We start from the raw sequence: 11,535 nt of genomic DNA, 5'->3' as shown, positions 1-11,535 counted from the left end.
AAGTATCAACACATATCGACCTATATCGGCCGATACGTATCATACCGGGAGCACCCCAATATGCCCCTACAGAGGGTGTGTCGGGGTTCTGATTGGTTCTATCGATACTGCTCAATACACCCCTATCAACTTACCGAGCATAATGGTATCTAGAACCTTGTTAAAAATTGATTGAATACTAAATATAGATTACAAGACAAATGCGGGCATGCAATACACTTGATGTTTCACTGAAGCATATGATCAAAGTCAAGAACAATAGGAAAAGATGATGAAGTCAATATCTTTTGTATATTCAATAGTTGTATTGCATTTTTTTTTCAAATTACTGTACATTTTGTTTTTATTTTATTTAATTTAGTTGATATTTTTAATAATGTAATTTTTTATTTTCAATTTGTAACAATATTGTATTTTTTTAATATTTTATTAATTTATTCCATTTTCCAATTTTCATATTTCATTCATCCAACCATTATATGCTTTGTATCCTTCAAATTTAAATGAAATAAAATTCCTATTTTTCTTCCAATTTGTTATTCACTTTGAGTCTTTGTCTCTTTGACTTCTTATTTAGTTAAGTGTTTTTTTTTTCATTTCTTTGTTAGATTTCTTATTTTTTCAAAATAGTTCCCAAAAGTTAAATATTTTAGTTTTATTTAGTAAATAAATAAAAAAATAAAAATATAAAAAAACAAAAAAACCAGTTTAGCTCGATTTGTCTCACGCCCAAGGCTCGACTTGTGACCTAGCCTAGCATGGCCCAGGCCCACCCGACCTAGCCGTACGGCACAACACGGTCTCGCATAGGATTGGGTCGTGGACCGTGCTGGGCCAACCCCTCAAATTATCCCTAGGGAGGGTAGCACAACGTAGGATGGCCCATACACCTCTACACTAACCCCGTGAGTTTGAATTGGAAAAATTCTTATTAGTATCCTATACTTTGGGCACAGTGCCAATTTGGTCCCCAAACTTTAAAATGCGATAATTCAATACCCAAACTTTCAAAACATGACAATCTAGTACCTGTTGTTAATTCGTTGTTAACCAACTGTTAAGTAACATTTGAAGAAAACACAAATACCCTTTGAGTGTCATCTAATTTTCTTTATCAACCATCCAAACATTGACAAAAAATTAACAGTCTCAAATCCTTGCCTCTTCTATTCAAGAAAGTTGGGGTCACCAAAATGTCCACTCAAACGTGATGCCAATTTTTTTGGATGGAAAAGACAAAGATTTGTGATTGTTAATTTTTTGTCAACATTTAGATGATTGATAAAGAAAATTAAATAACACTTAAAAGACATTTGTGTCTTTTTCAAATGACACTTAATGACTTGTTAATAGCTAATTAATGACAAATACTGAATTGTCATATTAAAAAATTGAATACTGAATTATCGCATTTTAAAATTTGGGGACCAGAGTGGTATTAGACCCAAATTACATGGTTCTAATCGGAATTTTTCCAATTGAATTTTGAAAAAAAAAACCATCTTTACGTAATAAAATATAGAGAAAAGTAATAAAATATAGAAAATTTAGCGCTAACGGCTTCGGAGTTTTTTCTCCTGCTCGTCATTGCCACTTTTATTCTCCTCCTTCCTCCTCATCGATTTTATTTTATCTTTATTTTTCTGAGGAGGATTAGAAAGATTACTTTGATCATTTCGAGGTGGATCGACTCAAGGAACGATCAAGTTGAGGGAAGAGGAGGATCCTATATCTATATCATCACTGTGTCGTTTTGATCTTCCGAATTTGAAGGTGAGCTAATTAGTTCTCTTGAAGAATTCCGATTCTTACGGCTTCTTCCTCGATTTTTTTATTAGTAGAAAAAAGGATTGACAGTTTCTTTCTGATAATTTTCTTGTGTTGCATAAATTGGTTTTGTTTCAGAGAATTAGGGTTTTTGTTCGTTGTAGTGAAGATAAGGGCTTACTGTAACCTGAAATATGAACCCTAATTGAACTCTGTTTCATATAAATTTCTTTTATTTTTCGGGAATAGGAGTCTTGATTCCAGGGAAGATAAGGGCTTACCCGAAACCTAAAAGTAAACCCTAGTTTCTCCAACTCAAAATAACGGCTCTCGGGCGTGGAAGCGTAAACTCTGACCTTTCTGTCTCGCATTCTGTCTCCAGCGTTGCTCTTGAAATTTCAAAATGCCGGCCACAGCAGGTAGGGTTCGCATGCCCGCGAACAATCGGGTGCACAGTAGTGCAGCCCTCCAAACCCACGGCATATGGCAGAGCGCAATTGGGTATGACCCTTATGCTCCAAACAAGGATGACTCTAACCAGTCGTCGCAGCAAAAATCGTCGAGCGCTGAACCTGAGAACGCCTATGCTAGCTTCCAAGGACTCCTTGCTCTTGCCCGCATCACCGGCACCAATGCTGATGAGGCCCGAGGGGCCTGCAAGAAGTGCGGCCGTGTTGGACACCTTACATTCCAATGCAGAAACTTTCTCAGTGTTAAAGAAGATTCCAAGGATAAAGACCCAACTGCTCTTCAGACCACTGTTGCCTCGGGTTTGGATAAATTGAAAACTAATGGAGGGAAGATGGATAATAAAGCTGTTGTGGACAGTTCTGAAGAAAGCTCTGAAGAGGAGGATGACAGTGAGAGTTCGGATTCGGATGTGGATCCAGAAATTGAGAGGATCATTTCTGCACGGAATGGGAAGAAGGGTGGTAAGGTTAGGTCATCAAGTAAAAAGAAGGAATCCTCAGACGAAGGCAGGTCTGATTCTAGAGAAAGGAGGAAGAGAGGTAGATCAAAGAAGAGGAGCAGCAGGAAGAGGGACAGCTCTGATTCAGATGAAGATGAAGGTCATAGGAAGAGAAGGAAGGATAAGAAGAGTAGGAGAAATGCATCTTCAGATGAGGATGAAGGTCATCACCGCCATCATAGGAAGAGCAGGAAGGAGAAGAGGAGGAGGAGAAGTCATCGACACTCTTATGATTCATCTGGGTCTGAAGAATCTGAATCTGATGGAGGACGCAAGAGGAAGAATAGGAGGGCAGCGTCACCATCTGATTCTGATATCAGCAGCTCAGATGACTCTCGGGCTGGTAGGGGCTCAAAGCGCTCTGAAAAAAAGAGCAGAAAATAGCATCCTCAAGAAGTACAATGAGCCAGATGAGATGTTTGTCTCATTATATTTCTCAGACTTGATGATTGTTATATGATAAAGGATTAATGATAAAAGTTGATATTCTGTTCCTCTTCCTTTCCTGTTTACAGTTGGTTTTGTATTAGGTGATCAATGCAATTGTAGTGTGATCTTTTCTTATAATTGCATATTAGCAGGTGGAATGGGCCATGTTCCTCTTCAATTTTACTCTTTATGTGATTGGCTATTGCGTCATTGAATCTCTATTTACCTTGATAGGATTTGCTTTATACTCTTGTCAGTTTTTAGTGGTAAAATGTACTTTAAGCTTTAATTGCATATGGTAGAAATGTCTAACATGGATGTGTCAACTTAGAATTTGCTCAAATTACTTTATGTTTTAATTTATATTTAACTGGAAGAAGTTGATTTGCAGTTTTATCATGTGTAATGTGTGTGATGGTTTGCATAATTCGGTTGATCTGTAGATTGGAAGATTGAGTCACTTGTTAAGATCGTCAATCTGTCATGATTTGGCGTAAAATTAAGTAGTTTTGTTTTGGGGGAGGGGGGTTGTATTGGGCCTACTGGCATGAAACGGAAGATGAGAAGATGAGGAACGAGCTTTTGGATTAACGGGAAGCATGGAGAAGTGCATTTTTCTTCCTCTTCTGGAGTTCTCGATCTAGTCTCCATAACCAGAAAGTGTCTTTTGGGCTGCTTCATTTACCAAAGATTTGTATATATGTTCTGCCTGATGGTTATATCCGCTGCATCTAGGAGCTGGTCAATTTAATTCCTCATGCCTCTTTTTAACGTGCGAAGGCAACATTTTCATTACAAACTGCGTATTGAAAGGGGTGACACGTTCCTCCAAGTGTATTAAGTGCTTTAATTGGTTCATTGCACAGGTTTTACTTTATGGTGTTCTGGGTTTTTTGAGGATGGAAGAAAAATGCGCAGTTTTTATATCATCTGACTGGTAAAGTGGTAGTACTATTGAACACTAGATGATGGTTTGGGCTTTGGATTATTGGAATTTAAATGGTCGTCTGAATCCGAAGATAATTTTCTCTTTCTATTGTGTCAATGCCCGTTACCTTGTTTGACGAGGCTATTAGATTTCTTTTTCTTTTTCTTTTTTGGTTATAATCATGCAGTTTAGCTTTCTTGAGAAACAGTTCTTACATAGAAATATATGATGCACATAATGTCAATTACGCCTTCAGCGAAATGGCAAGTTCTTTTTTTGGGAGGACTTGGATACTGGAATTTGAATGCCCGTGTGAAACTTTTGAAGTCCTGGTTGGGGATAGGATTTCACACAGACAGAATTGCATATACTATGGATTCTCCTCGCTCAGTGCCACCAATTGCCAGTGGAAATCTAGGATTTTATTCTGGTTGGCCGAGTATGATAGTGTTCCGTGCTTTTATGATTTTATCGTTCTCTTCTAAATGACAAAATTTAACAAGGATATGTTCTGTGCTTACACAGATTTTAGGACCCAGAAAAATGCATTTTTACTCCGCCCTATATCGATTGAAGTGGCAAATGCGTTTTATGTTGAGAGCATTAATTTACAGTAAAAAAACTTAAAAACATACAAGTAGGGTCTTGATTTTTATTCTAAACGCTTAAGTGACAAAACTCATATATATTGTTCTTAATGGGCCAAATCCATAACTTCATCCTCAGGATCCCAACAATGGAGTTCTCCCGCTCTCATGCTGATTAACAACTTAAAAATTCAGTTACAAAGGATGCTTTCTCCATGGAAGATGTTTATTCGCTTCCAGTTGCGGAGGGGGGGTCACAGACATGAAATGTAGTACAGATATCTGTTGTTTCTAGAACTTGCTTCACGTTGTCCATGATTGCAGGCCCGTATTGAAAAACCAGGTTCTTGCACTGCCAAGAGAATTGAAAAGAGCCGCGTGAGGGGTAATGAGTAATCAAAACCAAACTTTCAAACTCTTAATAAAAGAAGTTAATTCATCAATTTCATCTGTTTCTCTCCTGTTTCATGTGTTCTTAGCTCTGTAGCAGTTTATAGTTTCACATTTTCACTATTGTAAAACGGGGTCAAAATAGGGATTAAAAGGATTGATATTGCCAGAAGAATATGCAACAGAAAAAGGGTCTCATCGAGGAGGAGAGTAATAGACATTAGTGAGAATGAATAGATGTATGAATTTTGCTTCTGAATGAAGAGAGATATGAACAAAAACGATTTCAATACATAGTTTTTTCCCTATATTCGACCGTATTATTCTATTTACAAATAGGGGGGGGGGGGCCTTGACACAAGATGTGCTTCTACTCTAGAATAACTAAATACTTCTTATGACTTGCCAAAAAAAAAGAATTAACTACTTACCTAATTTCACTATAACCAAAATGCTAACACCAGCTAATACCCACATGTAAAATGGTTATAACTTTCCCGAGTCACATGGGATTGACAAGATCATGGCAATTTTAAAATCTAAAATTTGCTAATAATATTCTTTAATCTATTATGACTTTCTAGACCAATAATAGATACTCATATGGCAATTTTAAATAGAAGACTACAAAAAGCTAAAATTATCCAAAAATACAAGACAACAATAATTCTTCCATGCAAATCAATGCTTTAAGAATCAGCTTGGATGGCTTGGTTGAACTAGGAAAACCAGGAACCAAACACCTCTCTGGTTCAACAGTTTTGATTAGTTTTGGTGGTTATGGAGTTAAACTACCCGGATAAGGCATGAAAACCGTGAACAGGACAGCTTTCTGGTTTGATGCCTGGTTCAATTCTCAAATCTTTGTTGCAAATATGCTCCTCCAGGTTACTTCTTCCATGTCTGCATCTATCATTCTGTGGACAGTTCAACTGATGGTTTCTCTCATCAGTTTGCATTTTTCCACCGATCAGTTATCCCTAACAATCTATGGCCACATCTTAATAGACATTTTTTGATTCTACAGAACATATCCATCACCTTGATATACTGCCATTGAAAGGGTTGCCCACATTGCCATTGCAGCCTAAAAAATTCCATTTATCTGATAGCTGGGGACAATCTGATTGGCATTGTCTAGAGTTTGTGGAAAACTAAAGAAATGGCTCCTTGATTGGCGAAGACCAGATCAAGACCAGTGAGGTGATGAAAAAATAGCAATGAAGTGATGATGTATCAAGCAAAATAAAAAAGTAGCATCTGAAGATCTTAAGATAATCTCGGAAAAGAAATTGTATACATTCCAACAATGAAAAATGAACTTGGAAATTTATTATGTAAGTTCCCGAAGAGTTCTCACCTCTTTCAAATAGTTCTCCACTGCATCACATCCCTTTAGAAATATCTCGATTATGTCCAACTGAGATACAATACAAAGAGAATAAGATATTTCATAAAGTACTAAACTCAGCACAGAATGTCAAAATCAAATGGTCTAGGAACAAGTTTGTTCATGTTCTTTTTTCCTCTTTTATTCAGAAACCTCTTAATTAGATGTCATTAAGGAAATTATTGCTCCATTATCTAGATGAAAGGGTAAATACAATCCTCAGAAATGAGTTTTAATCTGCTGTGCGCATTGCTGTATAGAGTAAATACCAATCAGTGAAGATGGCTGTACCTCCCATCTGTATAGCTCTAGACTTGTGCAAAAGTTAAGGGGATGATTTAAGTCCTTTGCGAACAAGTCAGAGCTAATAAAACATGGGATGCACAGTTGTCCATTGCTGGTTGTATGCATAGCAATGTGCTAAGTATTCTCTGCATGGCAGATCTGAACTTGGGAAGTTTTCTCCTCAAAGTTGAAATTTGAGTAATTTAGCCATTAGATTGCTTTTCCCTGCAAGGATTTTACCTGGTCTATGTAGCTTTGAAATATTTCCCATGGAAAAGGAGCAAAGGGAAAGGGGAAGGTTGGCATGTTTGTGAACACATCTTGTACATCTTTTACAAAAATTAATTTGTTCAATGTTTACACATACACTACAATATACATCCAACAATTCCAAATTAGGATATGATTGGTTGATAGGAAAATGTGACATGATTGATTGATTGTATTCAGATACTTTAGGAAGATGGTAATATTCTTTGCACACCCAAGAAATTTGTAAGAAGAAATCAAAACAACAAACACTGGACCGATACCGCATTTGGATACCAGCAGATAGTTATGTATCAGAAATAGAGGACACATCTACCAGGACAAGTTTTAGTTTATTAGATCTTTTGATATCAAATAATACATGTACACCTTCTACTTTTTTTCTTTTGGATGCTTATACACCATCTATTTGGTTTTTAGGTACTATAAACTTAATTATATTTATTCTATTAGGCATTTCATGGATTAAATTGCTTATGCGTGAAACTGTAGACTTGTCAACCTTTTCAGATCTCTTGTAAGTTTGTAACACACACACATGAAATATTAGCACTAGTGTCACACTATATCAGCTCTTTTGTAACAGAAAGCACAAAGCTTTTTGAACCAGATATAAAGAGTTTTCATTGCTATCCATAATTCATTACTCTGTCTTCTGAGTTTATTCTAAGAGGGAAATTGTAGGATAGATTGCTATTTCTCTTACTACCCACACAGTAAACGTCCTAATCAATTTGATTAATCTTCTCCTTTATGATCTCTGTAGTGGCTAATTTCAAGAATTTCTTAGTGCTGACATTACTTAATGGGAATAAGTGTTGACCATACTAGAAATAATTTATTTAATATTTTATTTCCTTTTGGATTATCTTTGATTACTGTTAACAGTATATTGACAGCCTCAATGCAGCCATATACAAGGATTAGTTTTTCTTATAATTGAACGATAAATGATCTCAGATAATCTTGATGTTTGGCAAGTTTAAGCAAGTTTGATAGTATTATTTAATGCTTGAGCATGCCAAATTTAACTTTCAAAATTTAAGTTGTTTTTGGGCCCTATACATCACCAACCTGTCTTATTGTCAAATGACTTAAACAAACATATTCATGATTAAGTTTCTAAGAGTGTTATAGATCCTTGACAAAGAATGCAACATGACAGACTATATATTTTTATGAAAATCATGAAGAAAAGAATGTTCAAGTACAGACCTGTATGTCAGGATCTTCTAACTTAACTAGAACCTCTGCCACAGCACGCTGGCACATAGCACAACTATTTTGATGCAGTTCTGGGGAAGCAATAATTCTGTGCCTACATAGATCCATCTTTCTGCAGAAGTCTAAAGGTTGTATCTCAGAAACCTCCAAGAAGAAAAGAGGTCCATAATGGTCTACCAACATCATGCACTGTCCGAACAAATTTCAATGGAAAGTTAAAAAGTAGAAACAATTTAATGTAACGAGTTTCTAGACAAAACAAAGGGTAAACTTAGATCTGAGTCTCTTTGTACTTTCTTTTTAGGACAAAGGTTTCCTGCAAACACCTGCAGATGGTTGAAGTCTTACTTTCAGTTTCATCAGAAGATAACTTTTCTGGTACTGGGTTTTTCACTACACAGAAGCTTACAATTTCTGTTATCATTAATGCAACTAGGTCATATTCAATAACACAACATTGGAATTGGTCATGTTCACAGACATATAAGCTGTCAACATGGAGAATGTGGCCACATGTTGGATAATTGAAAGTATCTGTTACAGTCTCCATAACCAATGAATCAGCATGTTCTGTTGATTCTAACCATTAAGCTGATGGCATTCTCCTTCCTTTTTTACTCACTGAAGAAGAGACCTCTATGGCTCTATCGATGGCTGATATGATATGGTTAGACTGTCAAGATCCTTAAAGACGGGACCTTAAAAGCTACCTCAAATGCACATCCCTGAACCCCCCTCAATTTCCATTTACCTTCTTTTTCATATATATGGATTGTTTCAAATGGTTTGGGTAAGCATGCATGATGTGTTATCAAATTAATCATATTGGTGGGTTGATCTAGAATATAATTGTTAAGGGATACAATGTGAAAAAACTTATCAGAGTCAATATATGGATCTCTTTAGCATATAAGAGAAGAGATAATTTCCCATTGTTACCTGCGGATAGAAGGCTTCCATCTTGGAACATGTCCCATGGAGGATATCCATGATCTCTGCTTGGGTCTTGTTTGCACCAAGATAGTACAATGCCTCTGCTATGAACTGTTCACACAAGCTGCAAAGTGATGCCTGTGCTGTGAACTGTTCATTCCTTGGAACTAGATGAGGTGGTTGAAATTTATCTTTGAGCTCCTGGTATGTCTGCTTGGCTAAAATCATGAAAACAGAACTATCACTCCTTTTTCAAAATGAAAGGCAGATTCAACTATACAAATCTCTAAATGGTTGCAGCTCAAAACATGGAAACTTGGGAAACAGAGTAAAGGCTCACCAAAATCATCAGAGATCTCCAGGGACCTAGCATCAGCACAGACCCAACTAATGCTCAACACAAGAAGATGGAAAAGCCCCACTCTCACAGTCATGGTGCCTGAGGGGAAAATTAGTAAGTGCCCTACATGATAACCTCATCATTTTCAAATTAACAAAACATCACATTATCTCTTAATCTATTTAATTTTAATTGCGGGAAAGAATTTCTGCAACTCAAGTGAAAATGCTGTATGATCATCAGCTCTTTTTAAACAGTAAAAACCAACATGCCTATTTACATTCAGAAAATCAGTGGCAGAATACAATCATAAAACCAACAAAATCCATAATTAATTTTCGTTTATCGGATTTCTAATGACACCAGCCAGTAAATTTCTGGGATTATAGTTATTTTCTTCCCTATTTGTCAACACATCTTCTGAGACCTGCATGATGTGTTTTGAATTGTTGGATACCACTTCTAGGTAATCCAAAAGAGGGTGTTTGGCAGGCTAGCAGCTGCTAGACGTCACCCATTGCAATTCTTCCTTTTTGTTTTCGGTAGAAGAGAAATGAATTGAAAACAACAGGAAAAAAGGAGAGCCCATGCAGACGCAGCACACGGAAACACAAGAGAAAAAACTACCCCTTGCTCTATCCACTTCCAACAGTTCCGAGAGTCAACCAGGTGAAACCTGTAAGGATTCCCTCGTCTCCCGGAAACCTCTCTGAGAAGCTTCATGAGCAATGCCTTAAGCCTTAAATGAAGTGTTGAGACATATAGCAATCGCAAGAAGAAAGAAAGAAAGAAAAGACGCTTAAATGCAAGCACATGGAAACAACTGATGGTAGCTGAACAACTGAAACTAAAGAAATCAAAGACCTTTCGTGGTCTGAAACTGATCTTGAAAGTTGGAAAACTGAAACTAAATTGTATAGCTGGAATATAATGAAGAATACGCACGACTCTTCTCAGACAGGAAACTTGAAGCAAGAAGATTTACCTTCCCGAAAAGAAAGGATTTTGAACTGGAGAGAAAAGGGAATCGTCTTCCTCCGGCGTCGTGGTGGGGTGAGGAAGGTTGTAACCGTAAGCAATACTTATTGGCTCCTACAAGGCAACGAGAGCCTGCGACAAGACAACAATACACAAAGCAACTGGACAACAGTGGCTAAGAGTATATAATTTTTGAAGACATAGCTTTACTTGTTTGCCTAAGTGGGAAACTTGCCGCGTGGAAGTTTCATCTGTCACTTTCAAAGTTGGCACAGAGAGAGTAAGCTTGGCTTCATTCACCTTCTCCCTCAAGCCTTCCCGGAGAACCGTTGGCCTTAAGAGCAGCTCTAGCTGAAGTTTCCACTTTCAAGTTTAGGAGGCTATAAGGACTAAGGTGATAACACATGCAAAAGTATTGGCGTGAGTTCTCAAACTAGGAGAATATGTAGATAGTGATCCCTTAATCCAAGGGATAATTCTTATCATAGTAGTTTGTGTATAACTAAGATAGGTGGAACAAGGCCTGTATATATAAACTCATTCCTTGTAAAGAAAAAACACAAGAAAAGGGAAGAATAAGGTCTTTCCTTCTACTCGAGTTATCATGGTATTAGAGCATATCGGTCCGTGATAAACTCATCTTCCTAGCTGCTACGAATCTTGGTCGCACGGAGGCTGTTGGCCGCAACCAATCTTCGGTTGAAAACATAGGTATCGTTGTTCTCTTCTTTGGTCAAAGGAGGTGCTCTGCAAAATCTTGGTTGCCGGCAGTTGCTCTGCCAAATCTTGTGGTTTCTTCTTTGCCTAGAACTGACGACTCCACCGTGATTGTCGGTGGTTGGCCGCTGCTACTGCTGCTGCAAGTCCTTGTTGAATGCAAACCTCCTGGTATGAAGTTCACAACTGCCTGCCTCTTCACAATCTGCCCTACAAGTCGGTCTCCATTCTTCGTGTATGCAATGACCGAAGGCGTCATTCTCTGACCCTCAGCATTAGTAGCAATTGTCGGCTTCCCACCTTCCATCGCTGCCACTATTGAGTTGT

At 37.4% G+C, this 11,535-nt stretch overlaps 1 protein-coding gene and 1 pseudogene across 6 annotated transcripts; one reads left to right on the top strand and one right to left on the bottom strand.

The window, feature by feature from the left end:
* Window positions 1–1,489: 1,489 nt before the first annotated feature.
* LOC148870530 (CAX-interacting protein 4 pseudogene) lies at window positions 1,490–3,344 on the top strand (annotated as a pseudogene). 3 transcript variants are annotated; one of them, XR_016107097.1, is made up of 2 exons: window positions 1,490–1,773; window positions 2,150–3,344. The product of XR_016107097.1 is annotated as a CAX-interacting protein 4 pseudogene, transcript variant X1 (transcript). The 3 variants fall into 3 exon arrangements; XR_016107100.1 differs by having other exon boundaries at window positions 1,539–1,773; window positions 2,017–3,344; XR_016107098.1 differs by having other exon boundaries at window positions 1,541–1,773; window positions 1,906–3,344.
* Window positions 3,345–4,681: 1,337 nt separating this feature from the next.
* LOC148870529 (uncharacterized) lies at window positions 4,682–10,650 on the bottom strand. Of its 3 annotated transcripts, none has more exons than XM_088969087.1 (6): window positions 10,499–10,650; window positions 9,514–9,612; window positions 9,180–9,391; window positions 8,232–8,429; window positions 6,432–6,491; window positions 4,682–5,033 (listed from the first exon to the last, which is right to left on the bottom strand). In XM_088969087.1, the coding sequence occupies exons 2-6, from the start codon at window positions 9,605–9,607 to the stop codon at window positions 4,908–4,910; spliced, it is 690 nt and encodes a 229-aa protein (XP_088825213.1). In that variant the 5' UTR covers window positions 9,608–9,612; window positions 10,499–10,650; the 3' UTR covers window positions 4,682–4,907. The 3 variants fall into 3 exon arrangements, with proteins under 3 accessions (XP_088825213.1, XP_088825214.1, XP_088825215.1); XM_088969088.1 differs by having other exon boundaries at window positions 10,378–10,504; XM_088969089.1 differs by lacking the exon at window positions 10,499–10,650 and adding an exon at window positions 10,141–10,454.
* Window positions 10,651–11,535: the final 885 nt, after the last annotated feature.

The sequence above is a fragment of the Nelumbo lutea genome, chromosome 2 (genome assembly GCF_056320005.1).
Source record: "Nelumbo lutea isolate HS-2025 chromosome 2, American lotus-T2T, whole genome shotgun sequence".
Lineage (NCBI taxonomy): Eukaryota > Viridiplantae > Streptophyta > Magnoliopsida > Proteales > Nelumbonaceae > Nelumbo > Nelumbo lutea.
This window is presented reverse-complemented; position numbering and strand designations above follow the sequence as displayed.